Source organism: Mytilus galloprovincialis, chromosome 1, assembly GCF_965363235.1.
Source record: "Mytilus galloprovincialis chromosome 1, xbMytGall1.hap1.1, whole genome shotgun sequence".
NCBI classification, from domain to species: Eukaryota; Metazoa; Mollusca; class Bivalvia; order Mytilida; family Mytilidae; genus Mytilus; species Mytilus galloprovincialis.
Window position 1 is genome coordinate 54,258,460 of NC_134838.1, and position 23,059 is coordinate 54,281,518.

Below are 23,059 nucleotides of genomic sequence, written 5' to 3' on the forward strand. Positions count from 1 at the left end.
TACATAACATAATACACGAATACATACAATAATATAAAATATTAATGCCAATCTAAAAAGAATTATGAGAGACGGGATTAAAATATATATATGTATATATATTGAAAGTTAAATATCACTGTACAGCTAGATTTAAAAAAAAATCCTTTAGATATTTATATTTACAGTTAAAACAAAATGTTTAACGATATAAAAAACGACGTCTTCTATTGAAAATAAATCTGCAGATTTTGGCACTATAAATAATGATACTATCACAGTTACTGACAAGAACAATAGACAATTTATCCGGTTAGAAAAATTTTAAAAGTTTGAGTAACACAGACTTTTGTTTTGTTATTTTGTTTGGATTCTGAACTAATTTGCATACAAAACTGAGATTTTGTCACAAAATTCAATTTTGTGTTTATTTTTGTGTAGACAAAATTTAATTTTGTAAAACAGAAGTGAAAATTTAACACAAAAGTCATTTTTGTCACAAAAGTCAATTTTGTCTACACAAAAATAAACACAAAATTCAATTTTATAGACAAAATTCGTTTACAAAATTCAATTTTGTGTTTATTTTTGTGTAGACAAAATTGACTTTTGTGACACAAAATTGACTTCTGTCACAAAAGTTAATTTTGTGTTAAATTTTCACTTCTGTCTAACAAAACTCAATTTTGTCTACACAAAAAATCATTTTAATTACAAAATCACAGGATGCTAATTTAATCCACATGTTAATTGCGTACAAATTCAATTTTGTCTCACAAAATTGACTTTTGTGTTTTAATTTCCATATCAGGTAACAAAAGTCAATTTTATATATTTGCGGTGGCGGTCATTTGTTATTGGTGGAGGGAGCCGGTCGTGCCCGAAGAGAACCTCCGACCTTCTATTCGAACCCACAACCTCAGTGTTGACAGGCTAGTGATACAATATTTGAATTCGTATACATGTATCATATGGCACCGATGACCCGACTAGCAATTGACGTTTTATTTACAAAGAAAATATTACAGTGAAGTTGCAGGTTTTTCTTGTGGTTTTGTTTAAGTTTTTTCCCCTTCCTTTTGTTAAGAAATTCATTCTGATCGTTAGTTGTAATTAGACTGGTTTATCGGCTTGAAGTCATTATAAAACAAATCCATATTTGATAAAAAATAAATTTTTAAAGTTCTTTATAGTATATACGTCGGTTCAAAAAAAAAACCACACGAAAAAAAAATTAAAGACTTTATTTTCATAAATTTCAGTAATGAATATAAACAGCAGCATATTATAAAACATTATAAAGCCATTGAGATGAACTATTTAATATAAAAAAAATAATAAACGACTTTTATGAGTGACGTCAGAAATTTACACATTTTTGGGAAATGAAAAATACTGTAAAGTTAAAAAGGAAACACAACCTTATTTTGATACATTTTTCAAGTTTTGATTGTCAAATAAAGGCAGGACACTATATATGTACTGTATCGTAGATGTACATGTAATAACTATGTACATGTGCATTGCATATCTTGAACCTGTTTCCTTTTCCGGGTTTGACTTGACATGTAGTCCTTTTCGGTTATATGGCTGCAACAAACACTGATTATAATCATATCGAATGTAGGGTTCGTAAGGTAACTCTGTTTCAGAGCAGAATAAACTTAACTATCATATCAAATCTCCGACATTCCAATTTGAAGAAATGTTGTAGCGGTTTCTTCTCAAAATAGTCGTTTGATGATGGACGATTTTAACGACCTTGACTTGCTATACAGGTGAGCCCTTGCACGGTCGGTCAAATTACACACTGAGACCAGAGAGATATTTAGAGTACCATTTTTTTTATTGTATAATTCTTGACATACGACAATTATAGTGAAAGTATTTGTATGATAAAAAAAAAAGTGTTCTTCTTAAAAAAAAAATTCGCATATTCGAAAAAGAAAGCTTTACAAAATTTATACACAGCATAAATTATATAGAATGAATCTGATTTCAAATGTTCATGTTATTTAAATTCTGGTTAATCAAGTGATACCGTATTTACAATGCTACCTTAACCCTTTTTAAATGAAGCAACTTAGTTAGATTTTTTATGTTATTAGTCATCCGTTTATATCTATCAATTTGTTGTACAATGTGCTTGCGAATTTACTGCATGGGTGCAGTGGGTTGTTCATTTGGCTTAGTTTGATAGGCTGCTTGTTCGTACGACGGTGGACTATATGCAGTGTTAGAATATCCCGCCATTGGGGGTTGTTCTGTTGGCTGACCGGTTGGATAAGTTGGCTGACCGGCTAGATAAGTTGGCTGACCGGCTGGGTAAGTAGGATATGTGTACTGTGGCTGATATCCCGGTTGTTGTGGATAGTATGGCGCACTGAAGCCTTGTTGTTGAGCTGTAAATCAAACAAGAAAATATTACACTGATTTTAAAATTCTATTGAAAGTACATTATGTGATTAAAGATCGGCATAACTCAGTTGTACGTTACGCATTCTAATCCCTTTTTCAATTGTTTTATATTTTAAGAGGAATTCTCTGTAAGGACCAGAATTTTAATGAGGGGGCCAGACATGCATAGTCTCAGAATTTGGTCATACTTGTACACAGAATCTATTACCACCCCACAATAACTTAAACAATAAAAAAATTCAAAGTTTCAGTATGGTTGCCATGGTAACCACTCATGCTTATTTTCATCCATTTTACATGGAACAAATACCCTTTTTTTGCCATTTTCTATAATTCAATTCTCATTATGCATAACTGATAGGGCAGTAACAAAGAAAACATGAACTTAATAAAGTTTAATCATGACATAAATACATCTATTGGTAAATTTCGATATTTCCTTACTATAAAAAAAATATAGAAGGCCACCCCCCTTTTTCATTTTTTTGAAATGTCAAATTTTGTATGGATTTCTAAGGCTAATTTTTAAAAATGCACCAAATCAGTGATAAAGTTATTACTCTTTTTAAAGAACATTATTATTATGCTGTTCAAAATTTAAAAAAATATAGTGGGGTAAGAAGTATTTATAGTTAGACATGAACCCCAAAAAGCCCCCACCCAGTTGCAAATTTTCTGCATTTCACACATATCAAAGTAATGTTTTTTTCATTTTCTTATATTCAATTATTAACCAAAATGTTCAAAAAGGATATGCCAATGAGATGCTATGAAAAGCAAAAGATTGATAAGGAATTTTAGATTAATACTCTAAAGGTCAAGGTCAGAGGTCAATGTCATAGATCTGAAATATTTACATTTTTACCAAAATCTGTAGATTTCTAATGATATTCCTGACTGTTTCTTTATTGTTAATAGTATATATCTACATTGTTTATTGCTATAAAGAAAGAAATACAAATAAGACTTGCCAGATTTAAAAAATCAAGATTAAAGGTCAAGGTCAAAAATAAAAAAAATATGTTAAAAAAGATTACTCCACTTCCTGATATGTTTTAACTTTCTTCATGTTACCTTCAATTAATATAATAGGTTAATATTCAATCGGATAACTTTAAGGGCATTATATATAAGTTTTTATAAATCAAACTGGTCAAATACCAAGGTCATTTCCACAAAATTCAAGCTCAAGTGTTCAGATGAAATTACATGATCAAATATAGAAGAATAATATTTCGTCTAGTTTTAGTCTAGTATAATAACAGAATTCTTCTTGAGTTGTTATCTTTAATCAAGCTAGTCAGTATTCAGAATATGTCATTTTGAGGTGAAAAAAGGTTCAAATTGCACTTTCAGGACAACTTTAAACTGGCAAGGTCAAATTTGCAAAATTCAAGTTTTTGCCTTGAAAAATGAGATATGGCGTTTGGTCGTACTAGAATTAACAAAACATAAAAGTACTGTAACGTTTTCGCTCTGTGTTGCTATAGCGTTTTCGTTACCCTGAAGTGAAACTCTGACCCACTGACAAAACTAGACAATTCGCCAGACAAACTAATACTCGGCAATAAATACTGTTTCAAATGACTGCTCCCTTGGGTTAACTCAACCCTGTAATCCAATAGGTGTATTTAAAGATGCGTTGATTCAGAAGACAGAAATAAATAATTCGTTTAAAGTTAATGATTTAATGAAGTGTTACTATGATCAGTTATATATATATGTCATTCAAACAATTTCAATATTGTATATCTTTTTACATTAGATCAACACAATAAATAACACTTAAATAGTATGCAAGCTAGTGAGTACTCTGGTCAAGTTCTATATACACATGTATTAAATAAACAATCTTATTAACAAGTAATTATAGAAATCTCTATAATTATATAAGTGATGCCGACTTCTCAAATGTATAAGTTGCGACTCCGGGTTTTACTGTACTTTTTGTGAATATTCGAATTCGTAATATATATGTAAAGAATCGTTAATAATTGCAGTTTCTATACTGTTGGTATATCGAGTAAATAATACAAGAATAACTTTAACTGTTACTTTCTCTGAAGAAAAACTCTATGGACGTCTTATTAAAAGCGACCTTAAGACTCGAGACTGCGTCGGTGAGTCTCTGTATATAATATGGAATATTTTATATTTTTCTGACTTTTCTGTACTTTTCAGTATATAACTTTTTGTACGTCTAATGATCTCTAATCTCTAGAGTCCCTTATAATATAAATTTATAAAGCTATGTTTTACATAAAGTAAAACTCTGACAAAATATTTCCTAACCTTTTAAAGTGCAAGACTCAAATTGTAAGTTACAGTGCAGAAAGGATTTATTATTAGGCTTGTGATTGTAAGCAACCTTTTGCCACGGTAGTCCGATCACGACTAACGCGCTCAATGGTAGTGCAGTATATATACAACACAAAAGACTTGAAAGACTTCATATTGACGTCAAAAGCGACTCGAAAGACTCTATTTCAACGTAATATTGCCGTTCACGACAGTGCACTTTGACGGTTTACGGTAAAGCGACTCAAGTAAACATGGCGGACATTACAAGGAAAAAGAGAAACTCTGAGTCTCTAGAAACTTGACCAGGTTAACTAATTCACTCAATATAAATATATATAGAGATTAAAACAACATAATACAATCATCAACAAATATATAAAGGTAGGTCCAGCATAAGGAAATTCTGTATTTACACTGTACAAAAATAAATAGAAAGGCGACTCAGTTTCAGGGAGGACTTGACATTATTTTTATCTTTGCTCAAGTTACTGTTCATAATAAATATCCAAGATAACTTATTCTAATAAAAAGAAACATATTTAAAAATTTATAAGTATCCAATACGGTTAAACAGAGATTTAATCTGATAAAAAGTGAAAAGGGGGAGGGGACTCAAACTGTTGAACAACGAGGCCGAAATCCGTTACATTGCCCCCTTCTTTAAAAAATTGTCCGACCTCGGACAAGTTGATTTACTAAAATATTTTTTTTAGCATTAATAAATATACTACCTTTATAATACACATTTCTTCAAAATTGATTCAATAAATACAATAAATAAATGCACTTTATATACAACTTTGCATATTCTCAACACACAACACTCTAAACTGGAATGAAACATCCAAGTTTCATTAATATTTGTTCTAAATAACCAATCCCTTCCCAAACTATCAAGAACTTTACCCAACCCAAAAATTTTCCTAATTACTCTACCTTAAATATAAATTTTTACATAATAACTAATTTCTTAAAAGCCTATAATTGTCCAAATTTAAAACTGTTCTAATGATAAAAGTCAAAATCCATGTATTCTTCCTCTATGTCCAGCTCTAGTTCTTCTTCTGTGTCTTTTTCCATTACCACTCTACAATCTTCTGTTTGGACTTCTCTCTCTTTCTTAATAACTCTCCTCGTCTGGGTGGCTGTTGTTGTAAGCACAACCCGCTTATCCTCTGTTTGTGTACTGGTTTGTTGCACTTGACGCTCGTCTGTCTGTATGTCCTTCGACCTTAATATTTGGAAAGATGGATCTGGTACCCATGTTGCAAACAGTTTGTAAACTGTCCCGTCTGGCAGAATACATATTTCTTCCTTCTTCACACATCCATAACCTACTGGCAATACACTGCCTGTATATTTCCCTGTCTTCTTTGCCTTCTCGGCCACTAGCATGCACTTTGAAGCTTCATATGAACACTGGAAGCGGGAGGGTGGAGCCTGAAATCTGTCTTCAGGACAGACTTCATTTCCAATAGCTGGCAAAGCCAAATGCCTACTATCCCTCAAAGTAGTAACTATGGAGGGTTCTGGTGTTGGTTTCTCAGGTACAATACTAGTTTCTTCTCTGGGCTCTTCCACAGCCTTGTAGGAGAGTCAAAAAGATCTACTAAGTTCTTCTTGACAGGTGACACGGAGCTGTAATCCTCAATTCCCAAGGAAATGCTACAAGGAGATATTTCTGACAATGGAGAAATGGGTTTAATAGACCTTGTTAATATAGGTGTTGTTGGTGGTGTTACTTCTCTTGGTCTAGTGACTGTGCAACTTTGTCTTGTATTAAAATTAGAGGTTGTCACTGGTTTTCTTGTTGGAGTTTCTGGGATAATAAGTTCTCTGTTGTTGGTTCTTGGATTCAGAATATGTCTATGGACATTCTTTTCATGCTCATTCAGGCGGAACCTCTTACTTGTTGGTACCATGTAAGTGCAAAATCTGCACTGAAGCATCTTCTTAGGATGTTTGTCCCTTACATGTCTTGTTAATTGGCTTCTTAGGTTGTACTGAGCACCACAGTGAAAGCAAAAGAAAACCATCTGAAGTATAAAAATACTGTTTTGAGAATATATTCAATTTCAACATACAGCACAGTTGACCAGTACCCATAATTTTGCTTGCATACTTTGGTAAGTATTTATACTTAAATTTCTGTTTTTCATTTTATTTAAAAAAAAATGAAACACATTACTTTTTATTAACACACAGCAATAAACCTCGCTATGATTAATATATATATATGAACACACAAAATGCGTTCTTCATTTATTCAAACACATTTACTAGCTTTCAAATTTCAAATACGAATTTGAAACACATTTTATTTATTTTTCAGATTCCAGAGGCAACCACAGTGTTAACAGTATTGTCAGTTCTTTGATTTTCTTGTTCGTTGACCCAGTTTTGAACATCACCAAAGAATGGTTTTAGCCTATCATGATGCACAATTTGCATTTTAGACGTTGCTGTCTCTTTAATCTTATATATTAAATCCGATATAACTTCTACAACAAAGTATGACCCATCCCAATTCCTTTGTAACTTTGGACTCAGTTTTGGCTTTCGATTAAAAGTATAAAGCCATACTACATCGCCTGTCTTGTATGTGTTCTCATGTGCCTTAACATCATACTGACGTTTTTGTTTGTCACTATTTTTAGAAATATTTTGTCGTGCTTTAGCAGACACTTTCCATATGCCTTCCTGCATATTTTTAACATAATCATTGTGTGATACTGTTTCGTCGGGATATTCAATCTCCTGGGGATGGGGACCATATATCAAGTCAACTGGCAATTGTATTTCTCTGCCTAGCATAAGCATACTAGGACTAAACTTAGTCGTTCCATGTTCTGATGAGTTGTAAGCCATTAAAGCCCAGGGAAGTTGCTCATCCCAATCCCTTTGATTTTTGCTGATGTATTTACTAATGGTATTTTCAAGAGTTCTATTGTAACGCTCCACAAGACCATTACTTTGTGGCCTAAATGATGTAGTCCTTGTTTTGTCAATTTTTAACTTAGCACACAGTTCCTTAAATAAACCAGACTCAAATTGTCTCCCTTGATCTGAGTGCATTTGACAAGGTATTCCAAATCTACAGAAGAAATGGTTAACTAAATTATCAACTATGGTAGTAGTTTCCATATCTGGCATGGGAAAGCCTTCTACCCATTTAGTAAAATAATCTGTTACAATCAAAGCATATTTGTTATTTTTATATGAAATCGGTAAGGGTCCTATTATATCCAAGGCAACTCTTTCCATTGGAGCACCCACATTATTTGTTTCATTTTGCTTTTAGCTTTTCTGGGAGGCTGTTTGCGTGAATTGCAAACAATACAGTTTTGCACCCATTTGGTTATTTCATCTTTATGATTAACCCAATAAAATCTATTCTGTGCTCTGGCTACAGTTTTGTGAATGCCAAAATGGCCAACTTGTATGTCATCATGTAACATTTTCATAATATTTTCTTTCCAGATTTCAGGGACTATGAATTGTAAATTACTTTCTTCAGTGGTAGTGTTTATCCACTTTCGGTACAACACATTGTTTATTAGTACAATGCGATCCCACTGAGACCAGTATTTCTTAAGTTTTACATCGTGTAAAGCCACATCGGCCCATTCAGGTCTGTTATTATTATCAGACTTCAGACGGAATAAATTGAACAACACATTGTCGCTCTTTTGAGCTTCAAACATTTCTTCATTTGTTTTATGCTCATACCACATAACTGAGTCTGTTTTAGTTGAACAAGAGGTCTCTTAAGAGTCCTGCACTTTAGCCATTCTTAAAAAGTCAACCGTTTCAAAAGTTTCATCGGAATTATCAATTTCTTTTTGATCCTGTTTTGAACAATGACTACATGGAAAACATTGTCTGCGAGACAAACCGTCTGCATTACCATGTTGTTTACCAGGGCGGTGACGAATTTCAAAATTATATGTGTTTAAAGTCTCAAGCCATCTGGCCATTTGACCTTCAGGATTTTTGAACCTGAGAAGCCAAGTTAAAGCTCCATGATCTGTTCGTACTTTAAAATGTGTACCATAGAGATAGTGATGAAAATGTTTAATGCTTAATATTACAGCCAAAAGTTCTCGTCTTGTTACACAGTATTGTCTTTGCGCTTTACTGAGGGATTTACTGTAATATGCTACTACAACCTCTTTGCCTTCATGAATTTGAGAAAGGACTGCACCAATTCCGAAACCACTAGCATCCGTATCTAGTATGAATTGTTTTGTCATATCAGGGTAGCCTAAAATTGGTGCAGACATTAAAGTCATTTGGAGTTTCTCAAAAGCTTCATTACATTCATTGGTCCAATCAAAAGTACAATTTTTCTCTGTTAATTTATGAAGTGGTCTTGCAATTTCAGCAAAACTTTTAATAAATTTGCGGTAATACGAACATGTTCCTAGAAAACTTCGAACATCTGTCATTGATTTTGGCAATGGCCATGTTTTTACACAAGCAATTTTATCAGGGTCTGTTGCTATACCCTCACTTGAGACAATATGTCCTAGGAAAGAAACTTGTTTCTGAAACAAACTACATTTTTTAGGTGAGACTTTTAGTCCTTGTAGTGCTATTCTATCTAATACATCACTTAGTCTTGATAAATGAGATTCAAATGAATCTGAAAACACTATTATATCATCAATATAAATCAGACATGTCTGCCAATTAAGGCCAGCCAAAGTATACTCCATTAGGCGTTGAAAAGTGGCAACCCCATTACACAGACCCATAGGCATTACGTTAAAATGAAATAGCCCTTTTGTGCTGGTAAAAGCTGTTTTCTCCTTATCATTTTCGTCCATCTCAACTTGCCAATATCCACTTGAAAGATCAAGTACACTCAGCCATTTAGAACCTCTCAGAGCATCCAGAGAGTCGTCTATGCGGCATAAAGGGTACGAGTCCTTAATTGTAAGGCTATTTATGGGTCTAAAATCTATACAAATTCTCGTGGAGCCATCTTTCTTAGTCACAGGCACTATACAAGATGCCCAGGGACTTTTTGAAGGCTCAATTATTTTACCGTCCAAAAGACGTTGAATTTCTTTATCGACTTCATCCCTTTTTGTTAGAGGTAAACGCCTAGGGGGTTGCTTAAAAAAGATGATGTTATGATTAATTGTATATTTCATAACATATTAGTGTAGCCGTTTGATTCTCCTTTGGGTGTCATTTGAGCTTAATAATTAAATATGAAAATTGTATTTATTTTACCAATGTCAAATTATTATTAATAATATTCAAACGGTCCTCGGACCATTTAACCATTTTAACATGTTGTTAAAAAAAAGTAAAAATCACAAAAAAATACTGAACTCTGAGGAAAATTCAAAACGGAAAGTCCCTAAGGCAGCAACCATTTGATTTTCTGGGGGGGGGGGCCATGGGGGCTATGGATTTTTTTGGAAAAAAAGTTTGTTTCCAGTTTTTGGAGAAACAAATAATTTGTTTCTGATCCTGTTTCACCCTCAGCTGCCACTATATGAAAATAGATTGTACAGGAAAAAAATCCATAGCCCCCCCCCCCCCCCCCTCAGCCAGAAAATCAAATGGTTGCTGCCTAATGAAATGGCAAAATCAAATGATAAAACACATCAAACGAATGGACAACAACTGTCATATTCCTTTAAGTTACTTTGTGCAGGCATTTTCAAATAATTTAATTTTGAATGTAACGCGTCTTCTGATTGACTGACGTTATTTTGTTATCAGCCCATAGACATAATTCAGTCATGTGACCGTGACGTCATCAACGTTTTTCGTGGTTTTCTACGGTTTAAAATGGAATTTAGAATTAAATTATAAGAAAAGACTGTAAAATTTTTTTCTGTCTATTCGAAATAACATAAAAAATGTGGTGCACACTGTTAAATAACCCGGTACGCGCGTTATTCAGTGTGCACCCATTTTTTTATGTTATTTCTTCATAGACAGAAAACATATTACAGTCATTCCTTAAAAACACTGAAATTTCTCACTTGTATGACGGTCGCATCAAATTCCATCACATTTACAACGACGCGTAAACAAAACAAACACAGTAGTTAAAAATTGTCAAAAAATTAGTACAGCAGTCATCACTGTGTCACAATCTCAAGACAAACAATCATTTAACAAAGAAGCACAAAAACATCTCTCAAATTTAACAACATCATTCATTGCTTCGTGTGTTTAACGTCAGAAAATGTAAACGTCACACAGGAAAATATAAAATAATTTTGTCATTCAAAGTATTTTCCGATAAAATATAATTTCACGGTGGTATACAGGGTTAAAAATTCTAAAGTTTTGATAAAACTAATTTCAGAAAAAGACCGAGATTTGAAATTATCCAGGAGTTCTTTAGAATTTTTAAGAATCCACATATGGTTAACCCCGGGTCCAGTATGCGAGTAAAATAATTTAGTCAAAATGTTTAATGAAGCAAATTTAAACTGCATTTACGTCTTGACAATTACTCTATATCCCCTTTATTTTTTGAAGACTATAGTGTCCCTGCCGATTTTTTCCTTGCGACTAGTGCATCGTAGAATAAAGGTTATGTGATTTTCATCTGATGTCACAGGTCACCATACGAAATTATATAGTACATGAAATTGCCCAATTCACTTTATATTATCATATATACTAAATTATCGATATCAAATATGAGTATTTAATCTAAAGACACTAATGTTCCTTCATTATAGATAACCGCCTCGGCGGTCTCGCCTAGAGTGCTGGAGGTCGTGGGTTAGGACCCCTGCGGGCTCATACCAGAGACTTGAAAATTGTAATTTGCTGCTTCTCCGTTAAGCCAATGACATTAATGAGTAAGAGCAAATATGATCGCCTCGCAGTCAGAATAATGTTTCTGGGTATGGTGACATATCTTGCTACGGACTGTTACCATTGTGAACTGTGAACCAGCATGTTGAAAATATGGTCTACACTTCGTTCGCTATGCCCGTGTCTGTTGTGACGTTTTTTTTTTTAATGAACGGAATCTATTTATAACTGATAAATTATTATTTAAGCTAGGTATTTCGGTACCACAAATTACTTCAAACATTTAATTAATTCTTCCATAGATATAAAGATTTGGTTTTGAAGTTTGGTTGTACTTATTTCAAACGGGATAGCACGTTCTCATTTTTATTGACATGTTGTTTACTGTGCCCGGAGATTTCGAAAAGATCCTTGTAACCTTATCGATTCTTTAAATAAACTTATTCTCATCAAAGGTTACCAATTCAACACTGTAATAAGATCATTGAATATTGTTTTATTGGATTTTGTTATCAATAGATTAAAAGCAAACGAAAAATTATTGTAATATATATATACATATTCATGGATCTACAGTCTGTCGATACTGGTATCTTGGCATTGCACAATGTCATATTTTTCTCTGACTGTTTACAACGTCTTTACACTAAATCCATTGGATATTGGATATGTACTGATTGATAATTTAGTCTTAGATGCATGAATTCTTTTATTAGTTGTGGCTTTGAACTAGCTGTCTGTAACTGTGAGTACTCTCAGATCTGTATTTAGTGTCTCTTTCTTGTTGGGATATACAAGTACCCAGCCAATGATTTTTATAGTTCGTTATTATGCTGTACTGTCCCAGGTTGGGGGAAGGGTTGGGACCCTGTTAACATGTTTAACCCCGCCACATGCTGTATTTATGTGCCTGTTCCAAGTCAGGGGCCTGTAATTCAGTGGTTTTCGTTTGTTGATGTGTTACATATTTGTGTTTCGTTCCTTTTTTGTATAAAATTAGGCCGTTAGTTTTCTTGTTTAAACTGTTTTACATTTGTCATTTCGTGGCCTCTTATAGCTGACTTTGCGGTATGGGCTTTGATCATAGTTGAACTCGGATATATACGGTGAGCTATAGTGGTTAATTTCTGTGACATTTGGTCTCTTGTGGAGAGTTGTCTCATTGGCAATCACACCACATCTTTTTTTTATAAGAAGGATTTATATTTCATATCACATAACCATGTTCTTTTTCTGAATATGAAATGATTTGCAATTTACTGGACGTTGAACAACCATCAATCCATCGTTACTAGAAAACACTTACTTCCAATAGTGGTAACTGTAGGCATTGATTGACCAGTAGTAAATGTTGACCCCATGAAAGCTGGACGCCTATTACAGAATCTGCATAACAAAACCATCACCACAATACATACTATGAGACTGATTCCTCCCCCGACTGCTGATCCAATTATTCGTGCGGTGCTCCTGTAATATTTTTCATATTTATTTCATGCTCCATCCGTTTTTAACTTATCATATTGAAAGATGTAGGATCAATTCCCTTGTTTCATTTCACTTGAACAGGGTCGAATCTGCAAGCTATCAAAACCGCCTACTTGAATTTGAATATAAATGAGTCTATGTTAAACACTAAGAGCATATTTCAATAGTTTTACATATTGCTATAAAATAAAAATCATTTCAGCACAAGTCAACATGTTTACCGTCTTTTATACAAGATAAGAAACACCCAGACCTTCATCTTTATAAAATATATACCGTTATACAAAAGGTCTACGATGTCGATGACGCCGATGGATTGGAATACATATTTTTCTCATTATGCGACTTTCAACGAAGGTGATTCCGAACGGATCCAAAAACTAATTGTCAAAAATAGAAAGAAATTATGTAACCAAATTAAACCTCATCACCATTTTCTATAATTAATCACCAAATTTCGTTCAGACTAATTCCTCTCGGTGACAAAGTGAATTTTATTTTTTTCGTATGTGTTAAAATGTTATAATACTTATATAACTTATATATAAGAATCTGGCTTTTTTTTGTTTAACGAACTTTGGGAGACGAGCAAAAACCTGATTCATTCCGCTTATTATTTGGTCTATGGTTAAGAATAAATATTACTAGAACACACCCGTGATATCGCGGGTCTGTGGCTGAATTAAAGAATATAACTATGCGTAAGCCTTATTTTAGTATTGGTATTGTCATCTGATAAAGTCATGCCGATTATAAGATGCACAGTTTTCTCTGCTTTCAACATCTTTCTGTTTGAACCCGTCGACCTGGAACTTATCAATTATTGGTATTATTAATTTTATTTGGAAAACAAAAGTCTCATAATTAAAGTTTTACGTCATTCCGGCTAACAAATTGAAAACTGTACATGCTGTACCTATATGCCTTATTTTAAGTCCAGAATTATATTATTCGTATTGTCATCTTAGAAAGTCATACTGATTAAAATACTACAATCCGGAACAATGTGACAATGATTGAATTTAGTAGTGTCAACCCTGTGATTACGACCCGTATAGCAAAATCCTAAATACAGCGTTTGGTGGTGCGCCTGTCACATGCGGAACGTACAGATAAGGTAATAGGTAACAGGTGAATATACTATTGGTATCGGTATCGGATTCGACCCGGAACTTCTTAATTATTGGCAATATTAATTATGTGGGAAACAAAGGGGTCTGGAGTGGTGTAATTTTTAATCAACAGCATTGTACTATATCGGTTAGATATAAAGTTGAATTCTTTGATTCATCATTTTTACGTGATGACGGCTGATAAATTGGACCTCGTAATTTTAGTATTATAGATTTATCGTAGTTTCACCTTCAATATTATTTCTACTTTAGAAAATTGGAAAAATCCTACTTTTTTTAAAGTAACTTACCAATAATTAGAATAATAGTAGTAGTAGTAGTAGCTGTAGCAGTTATATTCATAGTAACAAGAGGCTTTGCACTGTATTACTAAAATAGAAACATATTTATAGAAATATATTTAAGGGTGACAACAACAGATTTACTCCAACCTTCAATTGAATACTTATTAAAGTTTGTTAAACAATCGTCTCGCTGCGCTCTGTTACAAATGTAGTTTGAATCAGGTTTAATCTTAAAAAGTTTCTTAAAATCTGTCAGAGAAAAGTTTTAAACACTTCATCTGATTCTTAGTAACCACGTTTGAACAATGTTGGACAGTTATGTCTTTAGAAAAGTTTGATTTTCATTACCGTTCCCGGTTTTTTTTTTTCCATATTATCGCAAAATAACAAATCTTTGATGTAAATGCATTTCGAAATCCTGTAATCTTTGACAAATCCAAAAGACTTCCTCAACGTCTAGAATAGTTATCAAGGGTACCCGGATTATAATTTAGTACGCTAGACGCGCATTTCTCACCAGTGACGCTCTTATCAAAATATTTATGAAGCCAAACAATTACAAAGTTGAAGAACATTTATCAGGGAGTATTTCACGTCTACATCCTGACAGTTAAATGTTCTACCCTTGAACAATTTCTAACATTTTTTAACAGTTCAACCCTTGAACAATTTCTGACAGTTTTATCCTTGAACATGTTTGAACAGTTCTACCATTGAAGATGTTTGAACATCTCTACCATTGAACAGTTTTGGACAGTTCTTACCTGTAGAATGTTGAATAGTTCTACCCTAGAACAAAGTCACATTCAATCCAGAACATTGTTTACAGTTCTACCCTAGATCAGATTCACAAAGTCACATTCAATCCAGAACATTGTTTACAGTTCTACCCTAGAACAGATTCACAAAATCACATTCAATCCAGAACATTGTTTACAGTTCTACCCTAGAACAGTTCTACCATTGAAGATGTTTGAACATCTCTACCATTGAACAGTTTTTGGACAGTTCTTACCTGTAGCATGTTGAATAGTTCTATCCTAGAACAGATTCACAAAGTCACATTCAATCCAAAACATTGTTTACAGTTCTACCCAAGAACAGATTCACAAAGTAACATTCAATCCAGAACATTGTTTACAGTTCTACCCTAGAACTGATTCACAAAGTAACATTCAATCCAGAACATTGTTTACAGTTCTACCCTAGAACAGATTCATAAAGTCACATTCAATCCAGAACATTTTTTACAGTTCTACCCAAGAACAGATTCACAAAGTCACATTCAATCCAGAATATTGTTTACAGTTCTACCCTAGAACAGATTCACAAAGTCACATTCAATCCAAAACATTGTTTACAGTTCTACCCTAGAACAGATTCACAAAGTCACATTCAATCCAAAACATTGTTTACAGTTCTACCCTAGAACAGATTCACAAAGTCACATTCAATCCAGAACATTGTTTACAGTTCTACCCTAGAACAGATTCACAAAGTCACGTTCAATCCAGAACATTGTTTACAGTTCTACCCTAGAACAGATTCACAAAGTCACATTCAATCCCAAACATTGTTTACAGTTCTACCCTAGAACAGATTCACAAAGTCACATTCAATCCAGAACATTGTTTACAGTTCTACCCTAGAACAGATTCACAAAGTCACATTCAATCCAGAACATTGTTTAACAGTTCTACCCTAGAACAGATTCACAAAGTCACATTCAATCCAGAACATTGTTTACAGATCTACCCTAGAACAGATTCACAAAGTCACGTTCAATCCAGAACATTGTTTACAGATCTACCCTAGAACAGATTCACAAAGTCACGTTCAATCCAGAACATTGTTTACAGTTCTACCCTAGAACAGGTTTTACAAAATAACTTTACCCTGTAATCTGGTATACATATTCTATGACAGATTATGCTGACAGATCTGAAGAGATGGAACAACTTATTTTAACTATATGGTCCAAGGACACATGCAGTTTTCGTTATTTGGTTTTCGTTGTCTTTCGAATTTGGTCCCGATTATAAACAGTCACTGTGTATTACTTGCAAATGTTTGTTCATACACTTTCCCAATTTATTTCTTGATATTTGATGCATGAAATATTAAGTAAGGAAGTGAAATTGCATGCTTAAAAAATTGTGTGCTGAATCTTTATGTTAAGAAATGATATGGTTTTAGTTAAATAAAAAAGTCAAAAATTAGTATGTCTGAAACTGACTAAATTTTAGACCCCCTTAACACAGAATTATCCATATTTTGAGCTAGAGCTGGTGACGTTTCTATAATTTTAATAGTATTTGTCCAAACACACTTCACTGTAACAAATCGTTTTGAGACAGAGCAGGTGCGATTTTTTTTAATTTGAATTTAAAAGTCTAAAAGAAATGCACTTACGAAATATAAACTGTGTTCTAGGGCCACATGGGGAACAATTTCCTTATATATTGTTATTAGGTCCGGAAATAGAAAGAAAAGACTTAATACTTAAAAATCTATTTTCAAATAATGAATCCATATCTTTTATAAATGTGACTATATTGGTTTTATATCTTTTTAAAAACATTACTATGTCTATTGAAATAATATTATTTTTTTTTTTTTTTTTTTTGATTTTTTTTTTTACATATATTGATTTGGTAAAATCTATCCCCAATTCTATGACATGTACGATTAAAAACAAAGAATTTTTAAGTGACTGTTTAATGCGAAATTGCTACTTGTAACTGATTTCAAAATTAAATTATATATCACAAGTAATTATTTTGAAATGGGCCGAATGATTGGGTGTTGTCATCGTCGACAACTGGATACTGATGAGGACGACAGAGGAAAAGTGGCTAATATAAGGCAGCAACCATTTGATTTTCTGGGGGGGGGGGGGCTATGGTTTTTTTCGGAAAAAAAAGTTTGTTTCCAGTTTTTGGAGAAAAAAATAATTTGTTTTTGATTCTGGGTAAAAAAAATTGTTTGTTTCACCCTCAGCTGCCACTATATGTAATGCTAAAATTGAAAGAAAAAAATTGCTTTCGACTTGTCGCGAAAAAAATAGATTGTTTTTCGCCGCAGGCGAAAAAAAAAATTTGTCCAGAAAAAAAAACCATAGCCCCTCCCAGAAAATCAAATGGTTGCTGCCTAAACGTATTATACATGTATTTAGCCTTGCAAATTTTTTTAGATGTTTATTATTTTACATTGTATTGTATTAAATGTCTCTGTTATTATATAAGAAAACAAATAAAATAAAATGGCCACAGTGTGTTATTTTTACCTATTTAAATCACGATTATTATGTCCTTTGCTACATGAATATATAAAGTTTTAGATGTTCAACAAATTCCTTTTCCGAGTAATGTACAAGGAAATAGTGTTTCATTTGTTCTTAAATTTGCCTTAATTAATTAATATCTACCTACCAGAAGCAAGAAAAGTAAATAAAGATAAACAAAATTGTAGGCCTTCCATTTTGAACAGGAACTTATTGGTAATTGTCTAGTTCACGGATGTATGATTTTAAAAGGCCTATAACAATTGATCAATAGGTCGATATTTAAGTACATCTATTTTTAAAATACCCCTACAATACAGGTACAGTCTGTAAAGGTATATTCCAAATATGTCTATATGCCGTATTTTATTTGAAATGTCCGAATACTTTTCATGATAAGATAAGATCAGATATGTTTAATTCCAATTAATGGGCCCATGAAAAGCAAAGTAATGTAAACAGATTTTTGGGAAACTGGGTAAAAACGTGTAAAAAATATGTAACGTTTAATATTTCAAATTTCAAAATGGTGTAGTTTTTTTTTTCTTCAATTTCCCTAATTTATCTAAAAGAATAAAATCTGACCCGTAAGAAACAACACATGGAGTCTTTTAACATCCATGCAGTAATCAAAAGCTGCGCGCAAACGTAAAACTTTTTAATCCACAAATGCGCGCAAACGTAATGCGCCCATTCATTTATAATTCGAATGGTACCCATCCCACATTGCCACTAAACTTTTTTAGAATTTTAAAAAGTCAATGCACATAAATACTTCACAACGCAGTTAGGGGCATTTTTCAATTTTTCACATTTTTGAAGTTTCAATGGTAACGGCGGCCATTTTAAAAATTCGAAGTTCAAAAGTCCCCCCCCCCCCCCCCCACCCCCTTTCATTGCCTGTTACCATCTAGATCAATTTTTAGTTAAGTTTGGTGGATTTTGAAATTTTTGGACATTTTCGCCGTTTCAATGTTAACGGTGTCCATTTTAAAAATTAAAATAATAAATTGATTTATGTCATGTTATATATTTAGACTATATGTGGGATATTTGTCTCATCAGCTAGCAAAACGTAAAATCACAAAAATACTGAACTCAGAGGAAAATCAATTCGGAAAGTCCACGATCACATGGCAAAATCAAATAACAAAACGCATCAAAAACGAATGGACAAGAACTGTCATATTCCTGACTTGGTACAGGCATTTTCAAATGTAGAAAATGGTGGATTGAACCTGGTTTTATAGCTAGCTAAACCTCTCACTTGTATGACAGTCGCATCAAATTCCATTATATTGTCACCGATGCGTGAACAAAACAAACAGACACAATAGGTATTAATGTCAAAAATAGGGGTACAGCAGTCAACGTTGTGTTATCATCTTAATCTTTATAAAAACAACAAATGTTACGAAGAAGCACAAAAAGGCATACATAAAATTTAACATTCTCATTTTGCTTATATTATACGATTTTATTTATTTATGTAAAATGCACCCATAAAGGATGGAAGGTTTTATGTTCTCGTAAACCATATATCTTTGTTCAAAACGTGTTTTATTTCGTTTATAGCTAAACTTGTTGTCATACCTTTGTATGTATTTTCTTCATAAAATATTAAACGAATAAATTTAGAATTTCTACAAAATTGTCTGAAAATGACTGTTATCGGTTAATAATTTCACTATTTACTGAATATGATTTTTTTAAGGTAAGAATACATTTCCCGTAAAAGACTATTAACCGGTCAATAGTTAAAGAAACTAGTTACCGAATAAGTCCATTAACAAATGGCAAAATCAAAAGCTCAAACACATCAAAAGAATGGAAAACAACTGTGATTCATAGTCCTAACTTGGTACAGACATTTCCTTATGTAGAAAATTATGGGTTAAGTCAGGTTTTATATCTATCTAAACCTCTCACTTGTATGACAGCCGAACAGACTGGATCAGAATAATTCAATGTTATGATTTTTGTGTGTGTTTTTTTTTGTTTTGTTTATAGACCGTGAACACTAACACTTTAAAACAATGAATTTAAGTGATCCGTTACGGTTTACTTTCAAATAATAATATGCGTGTATATGGTGTCAGTATACAAAATAAAATATAGTAAATTGTTCAAAATGGCTTCCCGATCGCTGTTGATATTAATATCTGTATTGACCATAGGTACTGTATTATTCATATTGTTGTAAACTTTTTAAATAACAAAAAAAAATTAAAAACAGTTTTTCAAATGAGGTAATTCTCATAGTCAGATATTATTTCATACACCAGAAACATATGACATATTATATGTCATTGCATAACTATTCTTTTCTGCAAACATTTTGACATATCTTGTTACTGCTAAGGAACATTTTATGTTTGAAAATATAATGATTATTAATATGTAGTCAGTCTTTTATATTTACTCATCTTTTTTTCAGGACTTTTTGAACTCGTTGAATCGACTAAACTTGATCCTGAGTAAGTATTTGTAAATAAAAAGGTGTAATTCCATGCTCATGTATAAAATATAAAGAGACGTAATATTATAATACTTGAGTGAAATAGAAAGCTTAGTATCATCTGTTAAAAAAATCAAAAGCGACTACACTCAAAGTATAAAAAGTCGTAGTATTGGGAACAGTGGTACAGTAGGACCGCAGTGGCGGATCCAGGGGGGGTTCCGGGGGTTCGCACCCCCCCTTTATTTTTGCCGATCAATGCATTTGTATCGGGACATATGTTTTGCACCCCCCCCCCCCTTTGCCCTGGGTGCCCTGGGTTAGCACCCCCCCCTTTCGAAAATTCCTGCATCCGCCCCTGGACCGAAACAATTCAAATAGACAAATTTGTCTGTCAGGAACCAGGAGCCTGATAGTTTAAACATAATTATTTATAGTGGATTGAGAAAATAGTTATTGCAAATCATATTAATCCCTTTCCACTTAACGGGTGTGAGTGCTGCCTTATAGCGATATTAGCCTAGTCTAAATCTACAAGGGTGTCTTTTATCTGCAAGAGATGTTAAGAGCCTGTTGTTCAGTGGTTGTCGTTTATTGATGTCGTTTCTCGTTTTAATATAGATTAAATCGTTGGTTCTCCTGTTTTAATGGCTTGACATACAAAAGTAATTTTGGGGCTTGCTGTTCGGCGTGAGCCAAGGCTTCGTGTTGAAAGTCGTTTTTTTTTCACCTATGATGGTTTACTGTTAACACATTGTGACAAGGATGGAGAGTTGTCTCATTGGCACTCATACGACATCTTATTTCTAAATTGATAATGTGCAGTGAACTACATAGACATGCGAACATATAACGAAGTTAAATCAACTGCTTTGGAAATGTAAGTATTCCCTGTTCCTGACTAACCACATGCACCATCCTGTGTAGTCTAGTATTGATAAACACGGGAAATTTCAATCTGAAATCTGCTGTGGGAGCAGCACATATCAGATTGCTATGCCAGTCCGAATTTTTTGTCCTTGTTGGAACCCAAAGGATATCATCGAAATGTAAAAATAGGGTAAACCATAGACTTAAACCATCCGACAGCAAAAACATATAACATGTTAAAGAGGGGGCATCTGCTTTCCTTTCAGGAATATATAAATACTCAGTCAAGTCTGATCGAAATGGAAACGTTAATTCCAAAACCAATTTAAAAGAGACGGAGTGTCACGTTTCCTTTGTGTGAAAAAAAACTCTTGCAAAGGGGTGTCTGTAGGTGGCCAAGTTCTCTCTATCATGCCCTATCAAACAATCCCCAACTTTCAAGTTCATGTCGCAGTCAAAATTCCATACCATACATCCGGCCGAACCACTTTGGGGAACCTATACTTATTGGAATTATTGTAGATGATAATACATGAATTTTTTGGCCCTAGATGTTACATATACACAAACAACAATCGATCTTTCATATTGTTGGCCCTTTTTGTGCAACACTAATTAACAAATAGCCTGAGTGAACTACTTTTTGTCGGCATCAACTAAGTTCTTCGTAGTTTCTAAGTCAAGGGAATGGTCGTATTTCACACAAGTCTACAAGCAGCAAATAAAATTGAGAATGGAAATGGGGAATGTGTCAAAGGGACAACAACCCGACTAAAGGGCAGAAAACAGCAGAAGACCACCAATGTATCTTCAATACAGCAAGAAAATCTCGGAGTCGGGCTTCAGCTGGCACTAAAAGACGAATATGAATACGAAACACCGGCATGAGATGCATAGTATAAGAAACATCTACACTTTAGAGATTGATATTCAAATTTAGATATCAGATATTTAATAAAAAATAAAAAAACAAAAATAATTAGCAAGAGATGTTTTACTAGTATGATACAATCTTAGTTATATTTATGCTGTTTTAGTATTTGAAATTGTTTTTCGTATTTTGGTACCAATAAAATAAAATAATCTATTGATAGCATTGTCCGATTTCCTATTTATAATAAGTGTAAATGTACTAAGTTGTATGTATATACGATAACCACAGACGTCCTCTATCAAAAGAACCGAAATGTCGTCTAGTAGTTTAATTCATTATCCAATATTTTATTCGACAATGCTCACTATTGTTTTTTGTTTTTGATAATCATGAAATTATTTCATTCAAATCGATTATTTTTTCAGTGCTGGTTTGAAATATTATATTATTGGCGGAACCGTCTTGGGAATATTCCTAGCCATTGTTGTGATTTCATTGTTTGTACTCTGTTGGTGCTGTAGATTACAGAAGCCTAAAGAGAATATGACAGAATTGAAGACACTAGATGTACGCTCACGTTTTAGTGAGGCAACAACACCAAAGCACGCTGTCATTGCAAGTAAGCCATTATCATCTCTGTACCTTTTATGGTGTGTTTGATTAAATGGTCTATGTTTAACGGCACTTTCTGCACTATAGTCTATTTAAAGGAAGTCGCTAGGAAGAAAATCGCTGTCATGTGCGACCGGTTCCAACCACTTAAATTTTGACTTTTATCCTTGACAAACATTATTATCTTTAAAAAAACAACAACAGACTGCTGAAAGATTTGTTTGGAAAAACTGTACATTAATTTAGGATAGTCATTTTACCATCTTTTTTTTTTAATTTCGAAAAGCCCGTATAAATATGAAAACAATGAAAATTAGGGAAATAAAATAGACTTCATACCATTATATTCTTTCAAAATATATTTACTTTAATATTCATGTGTGTTTTAGGTATGGCACCACGCAGAGATTTCATGAAGAAAGGAGACGATCCATTGCCTTATAAAAAGAAACCCAGACTTCTAAGAAGAGAAGAAAGTTATGTCTAACAGTTTTGTTAATGACTAAAATAGGATATTTATTGAATACATATAATTACGAAGTATTAAAATAAAATTCATTAAAG

General features: G+C 33.1%; 2 protein-coding genes across 2 annotated transcripts; one reads left to right on the forward strand and one right to left on the reverse strand.

The window, feature by feature from the left end:
- Positions 1 to 1,208: 1,208 nt before the first annotated feature.
- Positions 1,209 to 17,966, reverse strand: LOC143078829 (uncharacterized). The gene is made up of 4 exons (XM_076253820.1): positions 17,830 to 17,966; positions 14,405 to 14,483; positions 12,800 to 12,963; positions 1,209 to 2,381 (listed from the first exon to the last, which is right to left on the reverse strand). The coding sequence occupies exons 1-4, from the start codon at positions 17,876 to 17,878 to the stop codon at positions 2,134 to 2,136; spliced, it is 540 nt and encodes a 179-aa protein (XP_076109935.1). The 5' UTR covers positions 17,879 to 17,966; the 3' UTR covers positions 1,209 to 2,133.
- Positions 17,967 to 19,797: 1,831 nt separating this feature from the next.
- Positions 19,798 to 23,059, forward strand: LOC143082717 (uncharacterized). Its single transcript, XM_076258583.1, has 4 exons — positions 19,798 to 19,858; positions 20,119 to 20,158; positions 22,309 to 22,502; positions 22,885 to 23,059. Exons 1-4 carry the CDS (start codon positions 19,813 to 19,815, stop codon positions 22,980 to 22,982), a joined length of 378 nt encoding a protein of 125 aa, XP_076114698.1. The 5' UTR covers positions 19,798 to 19,812; the 3' UTR covers positions 22,983 to 23,059.

Excerpts from the sequence above, each read along its gene's own strand:
- LOC143078829 (XM_076253820.1), bottom strand. The coding sequence starts at position 17,878 with ATGGAAGGCCTACAATTTTGTTTATCTTTATTTACTTTTCTTGCTTCT. Across the intron at positions 14,484-17,829 it reads ATTTACTTTTCTTGCTTCTG|TAATACAGTGCAAAGCCTCT; the intron begins GTAGGTAGATAT and ends TTTCTATTTTAG. Across the intron at positions 2,382-12,799 it reads TACAGTTACCACTATTGGAA|CTCAACAACAAGGCTTCAGT; the intron begins GTAAGTGTTTTC and ends TTTGATTTACAG.
- LOC143082717 (XM_076258583.1), top strand. The coding sequence starts at position 19,813 with ATGGCTTCCCGATCGCTGTTGATATTAATATCTGTATTGACCATAG. Across the intron at positions 19,859-20,118 it reads AATATCTGTATTGACCATAG|GACTTTTTGAACTCGTTGAA; the intron begins GTACTGTATTAT and ends TCTTTTTTTCAG. Across the intron at positions 20,159-22,308 it reads TCGACTAAACTTGATCCTGA|TGCTGGTTTGAAATATTATA; the intron begins GTAAGTATTTGT and ends TTATTTTTTCAG.